Source organism: Schistocerca americana, chromosome 5 (genome assembly GCF_021461395.2).
Source record: "Schistocerca americana isolate TAMUIC-IGC-003095 chromosome 5, iqSchAmer2.1, whole genome shotgun sequence".
In the NCBI taxonomy this organism is placed as follows: domain Eukaryota; kingdom Metazoa; phylum Arthropoda; class Insecta; order Orthoptera; family Acrididae; genus Schistocerca; species Schistocerca americana.
In genome coordinates, this window is record NC_060123.1 from 180,472,461 (window position 1) to 180,496,572 (window position 24,112).

Here is a 24,112-nt window from a genome sequence, read left to right on the forward strand (position 1 = left end):
TTCATTATCGCAATCGAGGCCGATAGTTTCTATCGCAGTGACTTTAAAGTAATTATTGTCTTTGAAAAAAAGGGTCAGTTTGTTTTCCTCACTGCGTACTTCTGTCAGTCATCTTCTGTACTATACTGTAGCAGTTCTTTCCATGTACGGTTCAAGTTTCATCGGGCTATTTTACTTGGCATACGAACATTAGTTCCGTCCTTATGTTTTGCCCGCCAATGTATAGCCAAAGCTAGCGAAAATGCAAAACCCTTTTCTTTATTCAGTTTCCAATGCCTCTCCTTATCTTGTTCTCTGATTAGGTATTACATTATTATGTTGTTGGCTCTTCAGTCTGAAGAATGCTTTGATGCAGCTCTCCACACAACGCTATCCCTACCGAACCCAATCATCTATGCATAACGCCTGCAACCTACATCGACTTCAACGTCCTTTCTTGTAGCCAAGCATGGGTCTCCATCTACAAGTTTCACTTTCCACACAGCCTTCGCTTAAAATGGTGCCTCACGAAGGCTCCTATCAACCAATCCCTATTCTTAGTCAATTTGTGCCGTAAAGCTGTTTTCTTTCCCAATTCGACGTAGTAATTCATTAATTAGTTTCTCAATATACCCGTCTACCAGTGATCTGCACTATTATTCTGTAACACAACGTTTCGAAGGCTCATATTCTCTTCCTCTCCGTAGTAATTAAAGTTGAAAGGCATCTTTTCATTCAGCCACCTTCATTTGGATCATGTATTCTTTTCACCAATTGCGGGAGAGCTCTTTGCCTTTATTTTCCGATCACATGCCGACTAATTTCGATATTCATCTCTGCTACATAGGAAGTACTCAAGGTATACCTTGAGTGTTTGGAGTTGGTAGCTCGGCCAGTAAAAGGCTGGGGCGCAGTCATTGTGTACTTATAGAACTACACTTCTTTACAAACAACATTAGAAGTAGTGAGCTCAATGTACAGCGAGATTACATACCCAAAAAATCACTATTACAGAACTCACTTAAGTTAGTTGCTGTTAATTACACAGTGCCTTATAGGAAAAGCATAAGCACCAAAATAACTTTGCGAACATGAATCGCACAACATACGGGAGATAAGCTAACTAAATATGAAAACAAGCCGATACCCACCCAACATAATTACATGAACTTTAACAAAATAATTGAGGTAAGTACTCTATGTCTGAAAAGCAATATGGAGAAATAAATGAAACTTCACTGCTGGGTAATATTAGGAAGTAGAGAGAGTGTGAAAGATTTTAGATTCAGCTGGAGGTATTAATTAGTTAATCTACGTTTGTCGTGACACATCATACATGGAGTGAAACTAGGAAGAAATTGAAAGTGTGTTAGAGTAATATCAGTTTATTTATTTTTGTGGTAAAAAAAGAAATATGGCGGTGGTGCCAGTGTGAGGACCCCACAGATAATATATGGGTATAAATGGAGATTTGTATGGAAGATTTTTAATGAATAATTATATGGATATACGGTGATAAGTATGAAGATGAATATTACAGGGGTACCTAGGAAAGGGCCACGAAATCGACGTTAGAAAGAATCGATCATATAGTTTTAAGTCTTACAATGAATGATTTTATGACTGTGGATAGCGAAGTATGATACATGTACGGCAAGTAATTGTGAAAACGAACATCTTCAAGAAGCAGTAAAGAGTATGGAAGGGACGTTCATATTTTATACATGGACTTCATGATAGACACCATCTTACACACTAATATGTAAATTAGAACGAATCTTGCAATTATTCTGAATATTTCCATTTTTTCTTTGTTGTCTTGGAGGACCGATCTCCTGCACATTTTTACCTTCACAGCTACACATAGAAAATACGCTCGAGCACTAGTCACTACATGGAAAAAGTGGATTTGCTAGGGTCTGCTTCAGAAATCAAACTGCTTCTACGATTGGTACTTGTAGTGTGTCGTTAGTGTACTTATTCTATCGTTGGCATTTGATAAATCATGATCCTACGTACAATATTTACAAGTGCTCTTTTAAGAGCGAGTATGGGAAATGTCTTAGCCCTTGACAATTCTGACTTCATCACTACTTGTCAATCGTCATAATATTTCACATTCATGTACACGTATTTCAAGCCGTTTTTCTGCCTTATTGATCCGACGACATACAAATATCTACCTTCGTAACGTGTGACCGGTAATCGTATTGTATTTTTGTCAGGTGTGATTCCACTCATAATTCATTCCCGCTAAAGAAGAAGGTGCTTATGCTAAATGTACTGCTTTCGCTTCTGCGTGTGTCAAGAACTCAGTGTAGAAAATATTGTTTACTGCAGTTTGTGTTCATCCCCCGTACGAATTGTGTGTCATATTCTCATTCATATTCAGCTTATAGTTGCTCACGCTGTTAGTCGCTAAGGAAGTAGTTTTCGTACTAAGTTGTTTTTCATTCTGATGTATGTCTAGCAAATTACTGTACTGTGGCGTACGTTAAATGTACAATGTACCTTTGTTACTACTGACTTCACTGTCTCTTCTTTACTCTTCACTGCTTCTCCAAGACGTTCGTTTTCACAATTACTTACCGTAAATGTATCACCATACTTCGCTTTCCACACTCATACAATCATTCATTTTAAGGCTCAAAACTAAATAATCTAATCTTTCTTACGTCGATTTCGTGGCCCTTTCCTAGGTACGCCTGTAATATTCATCTTCATATTCATCGCCGTATACCCGTATAATTATTCATTAAAAACTTCCACATACATCTCGATTTATACTCATATATTACCTGTGGGGTTCTCACACTGGCACCACCACCTATTTATTTCTTCCCACAAATATAAATAAACTCATATTACTCTAACACACTTTCAATTTCTTCCTAGTTGCACTCCACGTATGATATGTCACCACAAACGTAGATTAACTAATTAATACCTCCAGTTGAATCTAAAATCTTTCACACTCTCTCTACTTCCTAGTATTACCCAGCAGTGAAATTTCATTTATTTCTCCATATCGATTTTTAAACATGCAGTACTCACCACAATTATTTTCTTAAAGTTTATGTAATTATGCAGTGTGGGTATTGGTTTGTTTACGTATTTAGTTTGCTTATCTCCCGCGTGTTGTACAATTCATGTTCACAGTTTCATTTTGCTACTTATGCTTTTCCTATAAGGCACTATGTAATTAATAGCCACTAACATAAGTGAGTTCTATAATAGCAAATTTGTGGGTATGTATTCTCCCAGTACATCAAGCTCACTTCTTGTAATGTTGTCTGTAAAGTAGTTTAGTTCTATAAGTGCACAACTGGTCCTCTCGCTAAATATTGTACAATATGTTATTTTATACTTTACGTCCTAGTCATACGCATTTTTCTATGTTCATATTTCATTCTGCGTTTCTCATTGTCGCTTTCTTGTTTGCTGTATGTAAGTCGCTTAGTTCTTAAGTTCTGTGGTGATCACTTTCTTTTAAGTGTACGTGTTATTTTCTTTTAAACTTGACTTAATCCTGTTGTATATAGTCGGATAAGTCATTTCCTGTATGTATTTCCCTCTACTTTTAATCCGTGTGCTTATTTCTAACTATGTACATACAATAGCCGATGTTAATTTCACAAATTGAGCGTATTTTACGCTCCTTATAGTTTACTTACGTCAATGCGCTCCTTTTCTTAAAACTACGTATGCTTCACACAATGATATACTCTTAGAATTAGTGTCCTTTACAGTATAGTCTCCGATTTGGGAATAAATGTCTCTATTCATTTTGTTTGTGTAGCTGATTTACGTTATAGTAATCAGCTGATAGTACTCCATTTCGTATCGCGTCTCTTTCGCCCAGTTGGCTGCGGGCTGTCCATGCCGATTTGCTTAAATTCTACAGGGTTATTACAAATGATTGAAGCGATTTCACAGCTCTACAATAACTTTATTATTTGAGATATTTTCACAATGCTTTGCACACACATACAAAAACTCAAAAAGTTTTTTTCGGCCTTCACAAATGTTCGATATGTGCCCCTTTAGTGATTCGGCAGACATCAAGCCGATAATCAAGTTCCTCCCACACTCGGTGCAGCATGTCCCCATTAATGAGTTCGAAAGCATCGTTGATGCGAGCTCGCAGTTCTGGCACGTTTCTTGGTAGAGGAGGTTTAAACACCGAATCTTTCACATAACCCCACAGAAAGAAATCGCATGGGGTTAAGTCGAGAGAGCGTGGAGGCCATGACATGAATTGTCGATCATGATCTCCACCGCACCGAAAATTCAAAGCGTTTGACTTTGTCATCGGGTGTCAGGGCTTGTAGCAATTGTAAACGGTAAGGCTTCTGCTCTAGCCTTTTCCGTAAGATTTTCCAAACCGTCGGCTGTGGTACATTTAGCTCCCTGCTTGCTTTATTCGTCGACTTCCGCGGGCTACGCGTGAAACTTGCCCGCAAGCGCTCAACCGTTTCTTCGCTCACTGCGGGCCGACCCGTTGGTTTCCCCTTACAGAGGCATCCAGAAGCTTTAAACTGCGCATACCATCGCCGAATGGAGTTAGCAGTTGGTGGATCTTTGTTGAACTTCATCCTGAAGTGTCGTTGCACTGTTATGACTGACTGATGTGAGTGCATTTCAAGCACGACATACGCTTTCTCGGCTCCTGTCGCCATTTTGTCTCACTGCGCTCTCGAGCACTCTGGCGGCAGAAACCTGAAGTGCGGCTTCAGCCGAACAAAACTTTATGAGTTTTTCTACGTATCTATAGTGTCTCGTGACCATATGTCAATGAATGGAGCTACAGTGAATTTATGAAATCGGTTCAATCATTTGTAATAGCCCTGTAAAATGGTTTCCGTGGTGGTGCACAGTGTGTCTTTGCGCATCTCGGCTGCAGCCGGCCCCTAAAGGTGACCCGGGACTTAACTTTGCATTTTGCGCACTCTACCCCTACGATCAGCTGTTAGCCGCTACTCGCATCGTTGTTACTGTGCGCTCAGCTTTAAGCGCGGCTGCGCGTCTCAGTACTTTTCACCGCTCGTCGCCCTCGCTTAAATCTCGCACGCTGTGAATTCCTTCCTTTTCCATCACTCTTATTCAAGTTTTTTCGTTTGATGTAGGACAACTACGTCATCTAATGGCTTTAACTCCTTCAGAATTATGTATAATTGTCTTCGTTCGTGTTGTCTATTTCATGTTTTCTTAAATATCAAAAGGTTTCCTTTGCTTCTACCGATATTTAAGTCTTAAGAATGCACAATATCAAAATACATGGAAAATTTTTATTCACTGGGTTGCATGTCATTCTTTGCATGTTAGATAGTAGAAAAAAACTGAACATTCCTTACTGTCTAAACAGGATAGAAGAAGAGGGAGAGGATGCCGGAAATATAAATATTGTACTCCCTAACTGGAGGGGAACCGAGCGCCATTTGGTTTATTCGTCAAAGGGCGACGAACCTCCCAGCTTCAGAACACCTTCGTACCAAGTATATAGTAAAATAATAATAAACAGTTCAATATAAGTTTGTCTACCAACAAGAATGTACACAACAAAATTACATCTCATATGCTAAAGGGTATGCTAGCCCGTAATTTTATAACTTTAGATTCCCATCGCCGTTACGATCTTTCAGTTCTCTGCGGATGGCGTAGGTACATTTACTTCCCGCGCTAACTCTTTAAACAAGCTGGTTGACATCAGACTTGTTGATGCGCCAGTACCCAAAACAATTGGAATAACTATGATTCCTACCTTTACCTTTGTTGTTGCCTGAGTGATTTAACTTACCTTTCGTGTTGTTTATTTTTCTTCAGTGAACAAATCTTCTTTCATATCTGCCGGCCGCGGTGGTCTCGCGGAACTAGGCGCGCAGTCCGGAACCGCGCGACTGCTACGGTCGCAGGTTCGAATCCTGCCTCGGGCATGGATGTGTGTGATGTCCTTAGGTTAGTTTGGTTTAAGTAGTTCTAAGTTCTAGGGGACTGGTGACCACAGCTAATAAGTCCCATAGTGCTCAGAGCCATTTGAACCATTTTTCTTTCATATCTGCTTCCTTATCACACCTTAAAACTAAATTACAGATAAGCTGTATGTGTAAGCTTGTTTCAGTGTCTACTTCCTCGTTTTTATTTCTGTTCCTGTTAGTGTTTATGTCGCTAATATTATTACTGTGACACACTGGCAGTTCATTACCTTCTTCGTGTAGTCATGCCCGATTATTGTTATTTCCAGGGGGCGGTAAAGGTATTATTTCATTTTCTGCAGTCACTTCTACTATGTTCACGTATGTTCGCGTTTTCTCCAGTTCGTATCCCGGTTGTTTCGGTTTAACCGTACGGTTGGCGGTTCTCTCTTTGATCCCTGAGTTCCACCTTCCGATCCTGGTAAATTGCATTTCCTTGTCGCCTAATATCAAAGTTTACTCTCGAATTTCTCCTATCTGGCCCATTGGCGTACCGATGGGGCTGAAATTTATGTTCGTACCTTCGGTCACCCTGTGGCTGATAGGTAAACAGATTGTACGGATTTCCGTTGTGGCGCCGTGGTGCATTAGAATGCCATTCATTCAAACCCACGTGACCATTATAGTTTCCAAAGCCATTACCGTTACCGTACTTTTTCCTCCCATTTGGGTTGTGTTCATTACCGTTATGATAACTAGGCATGCCTTTCTCGTCCTCATGAATTAGATCTATTCAGCCGAGCACTGAGAGAAAATACTCGAGGTCATATTCGGGAATCGATACTAAATTTTCCCTAACATTTGCAGGCAACTTGTTCTTTAAGATTTTCAGTACACCGACATGATATATCGGATAATTCCAGTAGCAGGTCTTGTTCAGATATGTTTCAAAATAGTTTCTTAGCCCTCCGAATTTTAGATGATATGATAATGGGTTAAATACCTCTTGTCTTAATCTCTCCTGGATAGCTGTTGACCAGTATTTATCTAATAATGCATTCTGAAGTTGGTCATATGTCTTGCAGAGTTCCAACATCTCTGTGGCCCACAAAACGGCGCCGCCTTCTGTGTGTCTTACCACATATTTGATCTACTGAACTTCTGTCCAAGTCCTAGGCAGTACATTCCTAAAGGCTCGGACATACGCCACCGGACGCGTTCGCTTTGTTTCACACGAAAATACAGGAAACTGTCGGTGTCTTATAAAAACTCTTGTCCATTAACAACGCTGTCCAGCAGGACAGAACAGCATTTACATGCGGTGATGACATATCTCTCTTATGAAAGTTTTGCCCGTTGCTCGCGCCGCGCGTCGGCATGCGCTCGCGCCGCTTGGGTAGCTGTCCGCACCACTGCACTGATCTCTCTCACCGGCAGACGGCCGTTTATAGCTCCGCTTACCGCCCCCAGGCGATGATACTACCGTACTTTGTTTGCTAACTATTTCATCCATTAATCTTTGTTCCACCTGCTTCATATCATGTTCTACACGTTTTAAAGATTCTTCTTTTTTTGTCTCCCATTACTTCCTTTGCCGCTTCCACATGAGCACGCTGTTCGCCTACGCATTTTTCCGCGAACGTTGTCTTTTCATCTTCTGTATTACTTCCTTTGCCGCTTCCACATGAGTACACTGTTCGCCTACGCATTTTTCCGCGAACGTTGTGTTTTCATCTTCTGTATTATCCTTTACTGTTTCGTAAAGTTGCACAATGTCTGAGTTGATTCTTTTATGTTTTAACTTAAGTGATCCAGTCTCCACTTTTTCTGGCAAGTAGTCACAGAACGAATGCAGCTTCGCTACTTCTGTTTGTACACTATGTATGTTAACCTGCGTATCCTTTTGCATTACCTGTAAATTATCCTGAGATTCTGTGATTCCGGATAGCTCCTGTCCATACGTGCGTGTGAGTGTTTCAAATTTTTCTTCCACTGTGCCTTTTAAATTATCACTCATATCGTGAACTGAAGTTTGTACTAGTTCGTTAATTTTGCTATCCACCTCAGTGGAGATTAGCGGAATCTGCTGTGTGAACTTCGTGTCCATATTATTAAGTTCTGTGCGGAAATTTTTTACTTCACTTGATATGTGTGTCATGTATGTATTTACCTTCCCAGTCACGGACTTTACTGTGGTCATGTCTGCTTTCAAATTAGTCATGCCCGCCTGTATTGTTTCCCAACTCCAGATTCTTTTAATTTACTGTATTCAAATTGGTCTTTAAACCCGACATTTTTGAAATTTATGTCTGTTTTCATTGCGTTCATGTATGTTTGTGTTTGTGTTGAGGCTCGAAATAAGGCTTGCATATCTTCCCTAGTTACTTCTGGCCTACGCCTGTCGGCATCTGCGTGTGTACTATGCGTACTACTTTCATTTAAAATATTCCTTTTTCTTGAGTTGTCATTAATTTCATCTTCTGTAATCAACGTATTACTTGTAATGAAATGTTCCGCATTCACGGGCGTCGAAGGCGCCCGGCTTGCAAATAACCAACGCTTGACGGTTCCAAACCACACATTGTTACGTTTTGCAAATGCAAGTGTACCACATTAGCATTTTGATTTTGAAAAGATTTTTCCTTATTGTTTTGTCCATCCATTATAGAAATCTTTACGCCTCTGCAGTTACCAAAATTTTATCTGTTTGGATTTCACTTCCGCGCTATTTCACGCACGACAGAATGTAATCTCAATTGCTGTTCACTCAATATGCTCTTCGTACTGACAAAGAAACCTTTGAAGCTTTAGGTTCTGGATTTTAGGAAATCCAAGGGATTTTCTAATAGATCTACGAGGAATGCATTTTCTACATGCATTGCGCGTTTCTATCTTATTGTTGTCTTGTAACTGGTATTTCCCTCTGTTGTACTTCTTGTTGTCCACTCTTGGTATTCTTGTCTTCTTCTTTCTAATTTATTTATTATTTCTTTTTCGTTCAGTTAGTATTTCTCCAGTGTTACATCATCGTCACCGTCATGTCATCAGAATAAATGGAACGTAAAGAAATTATTAACATACGTGTACATTCATTGTCTTAAGAATATTAGTACTCACAGTTTTGGCCACTACGTATCGCCTTGTCACGGTCGCCACTTTATAATATACTAAAAGAATATATAATAAATATTTAGATACATGGAAACAATGAGATTAATTTTTCGCCATGTTGGACATGCAGAATAAGCTGGGCTATGCCTGTAAATGGTAAAGAGTTTTTTCATATTAGTTCTATATGGGAAAAATAGTCTTTCTCTTGTCATATATTTATGCTTACCAGTTAATAATACTACGTCCGATCGCCGTATCCACGTACAAAATCTTGACTGTGTCCATCATATTGTAATTGGATCTTCGTGTTAACTCTGACGTACACAGGTGAGCTTCTTGGATTTTTGTATATTACAATACTACTTGGAATAACAATTCAGTTTTTCCCTGATGAAATACGACTGTATTATTTCTTCTACAAATATAAAAAATACAGACTTTTTACTTATTCTCATACAAAAAATGTCTGCAGCCGATTTCGCTGTTAAAATAACGTGCGTCTACTTTCGTTCATTACAGAGAGCGAGTCCCCTCCCCCCCCCCCTCCCCCCCCCTTTACTGAGGAACAGGAAAAGACATCTTTTGTTTTTTAACATTTTAAAATAAAAAATACATGACGGTTGGCGCAGGCTCTACGCTGGGCTATCGCCTCACCATTTCTCTTTGTCTTTTAAGAAAACGAAAACATAAAAGCAAGAAATTCAAAAGATCCATCACATCATGCCACGTGAAAAGGTAGAAATTGAAAGGAAAGAGAAGTGGCAGTTGGAGGGAGTCAGTCAGTCTGTCGTGGTCAGATATGGGCATGTAACGCACTGCATGTTATCGTGAGTTAGTATGCGCTGAGCTATTTCACTTATCAAGTGCCCGTTACTCTGAGTTTGTGCTGGTAGGTAGCACTGAGCCAGAGGTGGTCATCTGAAAGTTTTTTGAACAAGACAAGCTGCAGTCTAACAGTTCTGCTGCAACTCAATCGAAGAGAAGGATTGCATAATACTAAAATTGGTACTGAAGTTGTTATATCTCGAGAGGGCGAGCGATGTTGGTTGTTAGTCGTCAGTATAAACAGGGACGCTTCTTTCAACCAAAATTTCGATACGCACCAAACCTCTCAGTACTGAAATCACTACATATCTATTTACAAAACACACATTTATTCAATGACAAAAAGATACACTTCTTCGAGAGATCGTTGAGCCACCGCGCAAACTGATCCCAATTAGGTGGTAACAGACAGTGGCGTTGGCAAGCAGGCCAGGCCTTCAGACAGCACACCAAGTACGGGATGATGGTCAGATGTAAGGTAGCTGAATGTACGTAATTGAAGATGTGACTAGATCTTGAGCATTACGATATTCAGATCATCTGGGCTATGGGGTGGATTTTCTGGATTGTGCACCGGGTTTTCTGGTCCAAAGGTTGTAACCTCCAGGAGCTCCTCCATGTTGTAAAGACGTATCCCACGTGGATTTGTAGGTCGAGAATGCCAGGTGATGTTTCCGGCGTTCAAGTCGCCACCTAAGGACACCTCGGGGAACTGACTGAAAATGAGCTGTGAGTCGCTCTCCTTGAAGGGCCTCTGAGGACTTAGGTAAGCAATGAAGAAGTTAATAATCCCGTAGAACGTGGAAATCGTAATTTCAGTGACCTCAAGAGTGTGAATGATCCACTGATGGCTCTAAGTGCTATGGGACCTAATAGCTGATGTCATTAGTCTCCTAGACTCAGAACTAATTAAACCTAACTAACCTAAGGACATCACACACATTCATGCCCGAGCCAGGATTCGAAACTGCGACCGTAGCAGGTACGCGGTTTCGAACTGAAGAGCCACAGCGGCCGGCGCATGAGCCACTGAGTTTTTGGTAAACATGGCCATCGTGTCCACATGGCCATTTGCCCTGTCTGTCCTGTAACCTGCCAGAACTTTCGTTTAAACGTCTGAGTCAGACGGAGATGTGTTTCAGTTAACAGCAGAATGTCTTGTATAAAATCTTCCAGTTCCAATTTTTGACGAAAAATTCCATTAAGATTGGAAACGCGTGTAAAAGGTCTCTGGACCAGACGACTTCACAGACCATGACTGGGGGCAAACAGAGACATTGCTCCCTCGAAGAGGACCAAGAGTTACATAAGGTTGTTTGTTGTGTAGTTGAATTTTTGTAGAGTATCCTTGATGGTGGTGAAGATTTCTCATTGTTGCAGAGAAACAATGAAGTGAGAAGTCGGGAGAGGTCGGTATCATCTATGAGGATTTGGACGCTAGACGGAGTTGCAGTTGTTTGACGGCTCCGCGGGACGCGGCTGGAGGTGGATGATGTCCAAGCAGGATGCTGTCGTTGAGAAAATGATGGAAATGTCTTGGTTTCGACAATTGTCAGTAGTGTTGGATTTTTGCTGGCTTGCTGCCCCTTTGCTGTGATAGCCTGCCCCTGAGCCATATACGCATAAAGGGCTTGTTGACACGTATGACAGCCTCTGTAGGTAGGCGGGTGATCGACATCGCAGTTTGGGCACTACGCCTTTTGAAAGCGTGGCCGGATACAGGATGTGGTTGATGGTTGTCGCAGCACCGAACGCACCTGGCATGCGGCGCACAATAATTAGCTATGTAAAAAAATTTGAGGCAGCGCTTGCATTGTGGAGGACCGTCCCGAGCTCGGTATGTTTCCACCTTGATTCAAGTATCCATTGTATGGCGAATGTCGTATATCCACTTGTTGGTCCTGCAGGCATGGAGGTGGGCTGATCACCATCTGTGTGGTTTTCTCATCTCTGGACTTGAATTGGTGGACATGCAGCTCCGTTTCCTTTCTTTGGCTGTAATCTCCGTCGGTGGATATTTGATCACCACTTTTAGAGATTTTCCCATGCGCGGCTAGTGAGTGAAAAACGGGATTTTCTCTGCTGTAGGAAGTTGAGCGCTTTGGGTTGATCCTCCATAGCTTCAAAATGGCATTTAATAGTTTCCCCCTTATATATGGCCTTTATCGAGTCTCTTATCTCTTTCTTGACCCCCACGTTCAAGTAACGATATTTGCCTGTACAGTTAGTCGTGGTTGGTGGCGCCTTCGCTGCTGGCACTTTCGGTGGCTGTGGTTGCTCACAGAGGGCTTTCCTCTGCAGCCGGTTGCGTTGTCACTCCCATCTGGTCACCATCTACTGGAAATGGGTCAAATTGGTTTGATGTAGGAATCAGGTGCTGGTGCTTGTAGGAATGTTTAAGTTTTGGTGAGTTTTCCCGATTTCTTCCCGTCCACTTGTAGCGAACCTCTTGGAATGATTGCCCATTGCCTTCATCGATTGATGGCTGTGCACAGTCGGTTTCCGACCCTGGGAGCGGGCCGCGCCTGCAATCCTCACGTGACGAGTCGTAGTCAACTTCAGGCGTTACCAGTCCACGCCTGACGGCAATGTCCCACGCTTATTGGTCGCAGCCCCTGCTGTCTTCTTCGGTGATTTGCAGGTCGTCCGTGGTCGGCAGAGGATAAATGTTGACGCCGGGTGGGGTGTAAGGTTCTAAACCGACAGTCCTGCCCACGGCATTTTGCCTGGTTCCCGATCTGGATCTCGATCTAGGAGGACGCGAGCTGACCAGCAGCAGCCTGGTGCCAGGCTCTGTGATGTTTTCCGGCTGCGTCGTATCAGAAGGTGCCGTATTCGTAGCCTAAGTCGTCGTCGTCGGATGTCTCTTCTCCATGGCCAGGGTGGTCGTAAACGGGGCGGGTGGGAGGGCACGCCACGATTCATTGTTATCGGCCGACCCTACCTAAGTTAAGCCCCAAAGCGCGACTTATTTACTGATGCGCATTAATATTAAGCTCCGAACTATTTTTTTTCCACGTGATGCGCCACGTGAAATATTGTTCCGACATAATAACGACCTCTACAACAAGACGCTGCAAGTTGTAGGTGGATTCTTTTCGCCTGGGTTGAGGCCGTGCTGTACAGCTGGCCTTGTTTGAGGGAAGTCTAGCTTGCAGGCGCTGCGACTCACGGTCACAATAAGTTTCTCAGCACAAGACGTATAAAAAGTGAGTTTCCTTGCTTTACATACAAGGCTTGGACAAAAATGTGGGAAAACCGTGAGAGATGCATGCTTGAACTTAAATGCAGATCCCAGCAAAGCTACAAGTTTCACTGTTGCATTTACAGTGGAGACTCGATTAACCGTCATCTACATCTACATCTACATCTACATTGATACTCCGCAAGCCACCCAACGGTGTGTGGCGGAGGGCACTTTACGTGCCACTGTCATTACCTCCCTTTCCTGTTCCAGTCGCGTATGGTTCGCGGGAAGAACGACTGTCTGAAAGCCTCCGTGCCCGCTCTAATCTCTCTAATTTTACATTCGTGATCTCCTCGGGAGGTATAAGTAGGGGGAAGCAATATATTCGATACCTCATCCAGAAACGCACCCTCTCGAAACCTGGCGAGCAAGCTACACCGCGATGCAGAGCGCCTCTCTTGCAGAGTCTGCCACTTGAGTTTATTAAACATCTCCGTAACGCTATCACGGTTGCCAAATAACCCTGCGACGAAACGCGCCGCTCTTCTTTGGATCTTCTCTATCTCCTCCGTCAGACCGATCTGGTACGGATCCCACACTGATGAGCAATACTCAAGTATAGGTCGAACGAGTGTTTTGTAAGCCACCTCCTTTGTTGATGGACTACATTTTCTAAGCACTCTCCCAATGAATCTCAACCTGGTACCCGCCTTACCAACAATTAATTTTATATGATCATTCCATTTCAAATCGTTCCGCACGCATACTCCCAGATATTTTACAGAAGTAACTGCTACCAGTGTTTGTTCCGCTATCGTATAATCATACAATAAAGGATCCTTCTTTCTATGTATTCGCAATACATTACATTTGTCTATGTTAAGGGTCAGTTGCCACTCCCTGCACCAAGTGCCTATCCGCTGCAGATCTTCCTGCATTTCGCTACAATTTTCTAATGCTACTACTTCTCTGTATACTACAGCATCATCCGCGAAAAGCCGCATGGAACTTCCGACACTATCTTCGGGACCGTGGTCGTGACGGTTGAGCGAATAGACGGATAGCAGAAACACTGCATTACTCCAAAACATAACTTCAATCAATTATTTTATGTATAGACACATATCACCCTCACAGTAGTATAATAATATTTCGGAGCGAAAACAAATTAAACACGATTGTAATAGCAAATAAAACTATTTATTAGAGTACGTGATAAAAACATCCGTACAGTAGCTACAAAAGTTGCAAAATACGTAATGTACAGTACTGTACTGTACTATAAACTTACAGGTGAAATAGTTTATCTAGCTTGGAAATAGACATTCAATTTCTTCTGCCTTTTTGATGTTCGAGCTTTCACCGCGGCAATATTTCGTATTTTTCGGAACAGTAGTGCCTGCGTTGCCTCAGCCTCTTCTTGACTTTCAAACCATTCTATACACTTGGACAGCATTGTTTCGGCCTCTGAATGGCTAATAGTTTGTTTTTCTTCATGGTTTGAACACTCGTCTTCATCACCCCATTCTTCTTCTTCTTCTTTGGTGGCACTTACGCTGGCAGCAATTTCGTCATCACTCAAAATTTGAAAACCCCCGTCCACTTTGTCACACTCTAACCACTCTGATACTTCTTCTGACGTCAAATATGTGCTGATTTGTAAATTATTGCACAAATTGTCCATCTCGTCAACTGTCACACACTCAGGTTCCTCCGATTCTTCACCTCTAGGTTGATGCCAAAGTTTATTCCAGCCGTTCTTGAGATTTGACACTGACAAATCACTCCATGCACTGGCAACATTGAAAATGGCATGTTTGATACTGTAAGACCTCCAAAACTGTTTTACCAATGTTGATTCATCAGGTGAGAGCAAATTTTCGATAAATATTTTTCTATAACGACGTTTCATGTTTTCGATGGTTCCCTGATCCATGGGCTGTATAAGTGAAGTTGTGTTTGCTGGAAGGAAGAGACATGTTATGTTTCCGTCATCACTTTTCATTTCGCAAGTAGGGTGCGTTGGGGCATTGTCTAATAGCAATAGCGCTTTCTGTGGCAACTTTTTTTCAGCCAAATGTGCTCTAACTTGAGGTACAAATTGTTTGTGAACCCAGTCAGAAAAAATTGATTGATCCATCCAAGCACTCTTCTGGGCGTAGTATTGTGCAGGGAGAGCATTCAAATTCAAATTCTTGAATGCACGAGGTTTTCTTGATTTCCCAATCACAAGTAGAGGTAGCCTATGATTGCCGGTCGCATTTGCGCAAACCATAGCAGTGATGCGATCTTTTTATACTTTGAAACCTGGAGCAGCTTTTTCAGAGAGTGATGCTAATGTCTTTTGTGGTAAAGCCTACCAATGAATCCTAGTTTCATCACAATTGTAAACTTGCCCCCTAACAAGATTCAATTCAGCCATTTTTTCTTTAAATTCTTCCCGGAACTCAGCAATTACAGAGCTATCCGCGCTGAGTTTTTCTCCACTGATATCAAGTTGGCGAATGCCATGACGAAATTTAAACTTGTCGAGCCATCCGATACTTGCTTTAAAAGACGAGTCGCCATCAAGTTTGTTGTTCATTTCAACAGCCTTGGCCATTATTACAGGCCCTGAAAGTGGAATCCCCTGACTTCTTGCTTGTATAAATCATCGGCACACTGCAGTGTCCAATTCATCATATTTTGCAGGTTTCATTGTCTTTCTTGTTCGCACATCTCCATCCATGCTCTGCATTGTTGACACATATTTTGCTATTTTATCAGCATCACGTTTTATATCGTTAACTGTTGTTCTTCCAATACCATAAATCAGCGCTACACTTGTCACAGTTTCGCCCTTTCTTAAGCGTTTTATAATTTCAAGTTTTTGATTAAGTCCTAAAACAACACGTTTGCGTTTTTCAGACATTTTATCAAGTCACTGTATCACACACACCTGCACTAAATACAGTAGTGTAAAATATTAGTCAATAAAACTTATTCAAGTGGAAAACACGTAACACGGCACAGCCCGCTAGATACACTGATACAATTACAGTCTTCTCGCCACAGCTGGAAACCGATCCAGTGGTGATTGTTGACTCAAAGTGAGACAAAGACAAGAATAGGGGGAGATGTGTTAGCACGTCAACTGAAGGTCATATTTTATGTACCATTCTACGGCGGGCGGGTACATTCACTTCCCACTAAAATAGAGTAAATAAACAAAGCGAACGCGTCACTGCACCTTAGAGCATTCTGTTATTCCAGTATTATTATGCTGTTACAGCAGTGACGATTAACAGAAACTGAAGGATTAAAGAGTGATGGTTAATCGAGTTTTTACTCTATGTCCTAAATACGCTGCAAGCGCCACTCGGGGCCTGAACAGTGTCCTGTGTTGTAGTGAAAGCATTTTATCGTATCTAAGAGAATTCTAACTCGATAAATTGTTGGTACTTGTAACCAAGGGAGCCGAAGTGTTTGGTGTTTCAGCAGGCACCTTATCGAATATTTATACCGTGCAGAGAAAGCAGGAAAAGATCACCAGCTAAGTCACAACGTGCACGAAACTATGTGTTATATGATCGTGACAGATGGTTACTGAAGAGAAGAGGATCACAGCTGCAAAACTGACTGCAGAACTAAGTGTCGCTCTTGCGATCTCAAACGAGGGCCAGCACTAAAACAACACGAAGGGAGCTCCGTGAGCAGGCAATTGTAATGGGAGCTGGAGTTCCAAAACTACCTGTCAGTGATTCAAGAGCCAGTAACAGGGAAACATGATGCTGAAGCGCAAAAAGCTGGACTATGGAGCAATGGAAGAATGGTCACATGACTCTTGTTACATTGTTTTCAACCTGGCTGAGTTTAACGCATCTGTATCGAAACATTGCGGCATTCGGTGATGATTTGAGCAGGAATATTGCGATATTCCAGGGGATCTATACTTACCCCGCAAAGCCTCGTTGCTGCCAAGGATTGCGTGGTCACTTTGGCTGATCCAGTCCATTTTACAATGTTTGTTCCGCAATAATGATGCTGGGATCAGAGACGACAGTCAATTGTTCACTCATCTCGCACCGTAAAGGACTCGCTTTGTAAGGACGACGATGAACTGTCTGTCGCATCTTCGCTGGCCACCACACTCAGCAGATCTCACAAGGGGACTCTCCATACCGTAAATCACGGATTTTGATGCGCTGCAAGTCTGTTGTAGAGGCACTTACCCTGAGTACCTGGCTATCCGGTTTTTTAGTGACGGGCCTTGGTTTTTAAGGAAATCGATTTTGAAGTTCACTGCGCGCTTTGTTTATCCGTAACATTACATATATTCCGAGCAAGTCTGCGTAGCGTAGCGGTAAAGGCTCACGGCTACCGCGGTGGAGGTACCGTGTTCGAATCCTGCTCTTGTACTTTTTTTTCAAAATCAACCGAATTTTTCAATTTTAAATCAAGGAATATCAAAAAACAGTGTATGGTGTTCGAAATTATAAAGATATATTCAGTTATTAATTTTTTCTGTCATTCAGTATTACAACATCGTATTTTTCATCGTCCACATTGCTGGATGTGCCAGAGCAATATTGTGGGTGACACTTATCATAGGAACAACCGAAGCACAAATTTTCGCAGCATCACGAGCATTTTATGAAAGCAAGCGTCTTGCAGGCGCACGGTTTGTTCATGAGCGACACCGGGAAACACAATTCTTTTGCATTCAAAAAGATTTCTCTTTCATCCGCTAATTTCGATGCGAACCATTCGTATCTAATCATTCTTTCAAAATTAGGTGTGCTGAATTGATGTAGGATTAGCGAATCTAATTTTATCGAATCTTCCTTACAAGGGAACCTCCCCATCGCACCCCCCTCACATTTAGTTATAAGTTGGCACAGGGATAGGCCTTTAAAAACTGAACACAGATCAATCGAGAAAACAGGAAGAAGTTGTGTGGAACTATGAAAAAAATAAGCAAAATATACAAACTGAGTAGGCCATGCGCAAGGTAGGCAACATCTAGGAGAGCGCCATGATCCCGTGGTTAGCGTGAGCAACTGCAGAACGAGAGGTCTTTGGTTCAAATCTTCTCTCGACTGAAAATTTTAATTTTTTATTTTCAGACAATTATTAATGTTCAGGCACTCACACTTAATCAACTTCGCTCTCCAAAATTCCAGGACATATTTAGATTTGCTTGGACATATGGAGGATTTGACGGTCTACACACGGAAACATTTGAAAACGTAAAAAACATATGTTTTGACAGAGCACAGGGAAAACTGTGCACTGTGAAACTGTTGCATTCATTTGTTGCAGTTTATGTGACAAACTCTTATGTTTTCATCACTTCTTTGGGAGTGATTATCACATCCACAAGAAAACCTAAATCGGGCAAGGTAGAAGAATCTTTTTACCCATTCGCCAAGTGTGCAAGTTGGGTAGGTCGACAGCATATTCCTGTCATGTGACGCACATGCCATCACCAGTGTCGTATAGAATATGTCAGACGTGTTTTCCCGTGGAGGAATCGGTTGACCTATGACCTTGCGATCAAATGTTTTCGGTTCCTATTGGAGAGGCACGTCCTTTCGTCTACTAATCACACGGTTTTGCGGTGCGGTCGCAAAACACAGACACTAAACTTATTACAGTGAACAGAGACGCCAATGAATGAACGGACAGATCATAACTTTGCGAAAATAAAGAAGGTAAAATTTCCACCCGAGGGAGGACTCGAACCAAGAACCCCTCTTTCCGCATTTGCTTACTCTAACCACGAGACCACGGCGCTCAACAGCTCACATTCTCCTTGATGTTGCGTATCTTGCACATGGACTACTCAGTTTGTATATTTTGCTTATTTTTTCATAGTTTCACACAACTTCTTCCTGTTTTCTCGATTGATCTGTGTTCAGTTTTTCAAGGCCTATCCACTGCGTCAATGTATAACTAAATCTGAGGGGGGTGCGATGGGGAGGTTCCCTTGTTAGAAACGATCACTCTATTGTCTTTCATCAAGTCGGGAGCATTCTGAATAATTTTCGTGAACATTTTCACCTGTCGGTAAAAATAAACATCGCAGGCCTGGCAATGAGGAGTGCACTTTGGTGGGACCACTGTTAGGGTGCAGGTGCTCCCTTTCCTTTCATCAGTGAATAGATGATCGTATAAAGTTAAATCGGTTTGCCCTCCCCACGAATCGATAATGTAAAAAAAAAAAAAATTCTGTCCCACATACGGAAGATTTACAGAACCCAAAAATTCTTCATACACCAGTTTCGTAAACTTCCCGGATTTCTGTATTTCCCAGTTAATTCGTCTACTCGTTTTTGAACGTTAGCACCAAATTTTCCGGACAGTTCTTGCATACGTAAAAAACATATGGCAGCAGGGTTCGAACACGGTACCTCCAGCGTGGTAGCCGTGAGCCTTTACCGTTGCGCTACGCTGACTTGCTCGGAATATAAGTAATCTTACGGGTATACAGAGCGCGCAATGAACTTCAAAATCGATTCTCTCAAAAGGCCCGTCGCTAAAAATCCATATAGACAGGCACTCAAAGTAAGTGCCTCTACAACATATTTGAAGCGCATCAAAATCCGTGATTTACAGTATGGAGGCTCCCCTTCGAAATACCTCCGTTTAAATTCCTTTATTGGGTTTTGTGTGATTACCAAAGCCGCCAAAACAATTAATTATTATATGATCGTGTGCTTAATGGATGAAGGCTATCGGTTTTCCTGCTGTGGTTTCGGGGGTATTTCAACCGAATGCGGCTGATCTGAGACGGAATAGTTATTGATTGAAAGTCTGTCTATCGTAAAAGACCATAAAGCTTGCGATGTACAAACTGATATGTATTTTCTATAATAACAAACAAATTCTGAGGCAGATGCTACCTTCGCCTTACACGCTTAATTAGGGTTATATCTTTTATTGATTGTGGCTTTTATATACTTCGTCACACGCAATGATGTTGGTTAACATTCACAACAATCCTCACTGCAATCCATGGTTGATGCTGGCCGACGCGGTTGACGCGAAACACGTAATTCGGCACTGATCACTTTAGGTTTCATATCACTCGCGAATCGCTTGCGATGAGGGTCCATCCCTCGACGATCAGGGGGCCGCGCTTATTAGTCATACTCCGGTGAATTTACCGTTTACTACTCACTCGACCACCAATCATGGCCATCTCTGCAGTAACACTACTACGCACTCGACACTATTTAGGTTCACTGCCTCCTGAAGCGCTCGACAATCGACTCATGTCTGCTATCGACTTGGGTGTCGGATACTAGCATCTATGTTCGTGGAATCACGGATCCCTTACACCTTGTCAATATTTTGAGCCTTTGTGGTGTGCTTTGAAAAGACGGGGGCTGACCACTATCCACCTCCATCATACTTACCTTAGCTTTCCACTGATTTCAGGAATAACGGTATAACATTTCTTTGAAAACCAAACAGGACCTGTGTTTATCCTTTGGAAGTTGTTTTGAATGCTAGTGAGTTTCCTACACCATATTACCTACAGGAAAATTAAAGAGACCTTTGGAGAAAAGAGAGCCACTTGTATGAATATCAAGAGCGTTGATGGAAACCCAGTTCTAAGCAAAGAAGGGAAAGCAGAAAGGTGGAAGGAGTATATAGAGGGTCTATACAAGGGCGATGTACTTGAGGACAATATTATGGAAATGGAAGAGGATGTAGATGAAGATGAAATGGGAGATACGATACTGCGTGAGGAGTTTGACAGAGCACTGAAAGACCTGAGTCGAAACAAGGCCCTGGGAGTAGACTACATTCCATTGGAACTACTGACGGCCTTGGGAGAGCCAGTCCTCACATCTGGTGAGCAAGATGTATGATACAGGCGAAATACCCTCAGACTTCAAGAAGAATATAATAATTCCAATCCCAAAGAAAGCAGGTGTTCACAGATGTGAAAATTACCGAACTATCAGTTTAATAAGTCACAGCTGCAAAACACTATCGCGAATTCTTTACAGACGAATGGAAAAACTGGTAGAAGCCGACCTCGGGGAAGATCAGTTTGGATTCCGTAGAAATGTTGGAACACGTGAGGCAATACTGACCCTACGACTTACCTTAGAAGAAAGATTAAGGAAAGGCAAACCTACATTTCTAGCATTTGTAGACTTAGAAAAAGCTTTTGACAATGTTGACTGGAATACTCTTTTTCAAATTCTGAAGGTGGCAGGGGTAAAATACAGGGAGCAAAGGCTATTTACAATTTTTACAGAAACCAGATGGCAGTTATAAGAGTCGAGGGGCATGAAAGGGAAGCAGCGGTTGGGAAGGGAGTGAGACAGGGTTATAGCCTCTCCCCAATGTTATTCAATCTGTATATTGAGCAAGCAGTAAAGGAAAAAAAAAAAAAATTCGGAGTAGGTATTAAAGTCCATGGAGAAGAAATTAAAACGTTGAGGTTCGCCGATGACATTGTAATTCTGTCAGAGACAGCAAAGGACTTGGAAGAGCAGTTGAACGGAATGGACAGTGTCTTGAAAGGAGGATATAAGATGAACATCAACAAAAGCAAAACGAGGATGATGGAATGTAGTCGAATTAAGTCTGGTGATGCTGAGGGAATTAGATTAGGAAATGAGACAAAGTGGTAAAGGAGTTTTGCTATTTGGGGAGTCAAATAACTGATGATGGTAGAAGTAGAGATGATATAAAATGCAGACTCGCAATGGCAAGGAAAGCGATTCTGAAGAAGAGACATTTGTTAACATCGAGTATAGATTTAAGTGTCAGGAAGTCGTTTCTGAAAGTATTTGCATGGAGTGTGGCCATGTATGGAAGTGAAACGTGGGCGATAAATAGTTTGGACAAGAAGAGAATAGAAGCTTTCGAAATGTGATGCTACAGAAGAATGCTGAAGATTAGATAGGTAGATCACGTAACTAATGAGGAGGTATTGAATAGAATTGGGGAGAAGAGGAGTTTGTGCACAACTTGAGAAGAAGAAGGGACCGGTTGGTAGGACATGATCTGAGGCATCAAGGGATCACAAATTTAGCTTTGGAGGGCAGCGTGGAGCGTAAAAATCGTAGTGGGAGACCAAGAGACGAATACACAAAGCAGATTCAGAGGGATGTAGGTTGCAGTAAGTACTGGGAGATGAAGAGGCTTGCACAGGATAGAGTAGCATGGAGAGCTGCATCAAACCAATCTCAGGACTGAAGACAACAACATTACGTACGGTAATACATTATATTCACGATGTTTCCATATTAATGTCCAACTCCCTTAATTGCATTAAACTGGTATGAACTACTTTGTGAGTGGACTGGGAGACAATCTTAACTGATGGCATCAATTTATGGTACGCAGAAATGTACCTTGGTTGCACAACATATAGCCGTATTGTTCTGTTAACGTAATCCCACCTGCTTTCGCCGGTACAGTAGTTTCCCCGTCGTTTAACCCTGTGCTGCGGTGTCCGGCAGGGCAACGCGCACGTGGTGTACAACGGGTCGTTCTTCTACCACGAGCGCGACCAGCGGCGCGTGCTGCGCTACGAGCTGTCCACGGGACACTACACGCCGCTGGACGTGCCCCTGGTCGCCACCAACGGCTCCAACTACCTCTACTCCACCGACCACAACTACATCGACTTCTCCGTGGACGACAACGGCCTCTGGCTCATCTACGCTCTGCCAGATATCAACAACACCATCGTCATGAAGGTAAATCCCTAAACATGCCGTTGTGCCAAACTTAAGGACTAGAGTAACTTTCGCTTGATGTGTCAGTGCCAAGTAAAATAACTCGACGAAACTTGTACCAAACGTAGAAAGAACTGCTCCAGTATAGTGAACGGCAGAGAGACGGATTTAGTGGGGAAGTGGAGCAGAGTGGTGGTACAGTGAAAATTGAAGACTCCTTATTACAAAAGTTTATTAATTTTCAGTAGCCCAATAACCTTTCTTTTCTACATTTGTTGAACAGTCAACACTGTGCCCTACCATTTCATTTATTTTGTCAATCGGCGAGTGTTTCAGTTTCGTCGTACACTGAAATCCTTTGGTTTTGTTTTCTAACATTCACTTGCAAGAGCTTACGCAAAGACGATACCCCATAAAAATTTAAACAACAGTTCTTAAAAGCCATTCAAGAGCCAAGATCGCACAAAATATTTCTTATGCAAGACAACCGGTTTCAAAGACATTCTTATTTTACGCTGTCGTCATGCACAAGATGTCAAGTGGATAAAACGCAGCACATTGTGAACGTTTGTCATTGCTAAAATATTTAAAGGCACACAGCATCTTGTCCAAAAGGCTATGTACATGTACATACTGATCACAGATGCTACAAATACGGTACACAACAGCACATATGTTTACTTATGCATGACACATCAAACGTGTCCAGGATACATAAACAGATGTGGTATTGTGTATTGTATTTCTGTCAAGTAACAAGCTTCTGTGAACAATAGGGCCTATGTATACTGACATATACGAGGTGCGTTCAGAAAGTAAGCTCCGATCGGTCGCGAAATGGAAACGACTATGAAAATCCGATAAAGCTTTGCACAGATGTGTTGGGTAGTGTCTCTAGTATAACCCCAGTTAGCATCACGTCGCTCTTCTCATTTCTGAGCTCGCAGTGAGTGCGTAAAGATGTCTAGAAAATAGTGTCTGCCGCCAAGTACGAGGGCCTGGTGAGAAATTTCGCCTGAAGCTATGCAACTAACATTACATAACTGTCGTGCTGTTTCGTCTTCACGACAATTCTCAGCCGCATTCTGCAGGGGCAATGAAGATGCTCCTGCATCGTTTTCAAATGGAAATGTTAGATTACCCACAATACAGTCCGCAATTGTCTCCCCCTGAGCTTCATCTCTGGTCACATGAACCGCTGTCTTTGAAGACAACATTTTGACACAGGCAACGAGGTGTAGGCCAGCGTGGAGAATTGGCGGAAAGCACTGGCGGCTGCCTTCTATGATGAGGCTATTGAAAAGTTGGTACAACGCTATGACAAAAGTCTAAGTCAGAACGGCGACTACGTAGAGAAGTAGCTGAAAGGTGTAGCTAATTGTTACAAGTAAAACATTTCTGATGTTCACTGT

The 24,112-nt window shown here is 42.1% G+C and overlaps 1 protein-coding gene across 1 annotated transcript in view; it reads left to right on the plus strand.

Moving 5' to 3' along the window:
• Nucleotides 1-24,112, plus strand: part of LOC124616259 — a 932,810-nt gene that overhangs the window by 815,786 nt on the left and 92,912 nt on the right. The window contains exon 15 of the mRNA XM_047144563.1: nt 22,482-22,721. Coding sequence (XP_047000519.1) covers nt 22,482-22,721 — 240 coding nt within the window. The remainder of the gene's footprint in view (nt 1-22,481; nt 22,722-24,112) is intronic.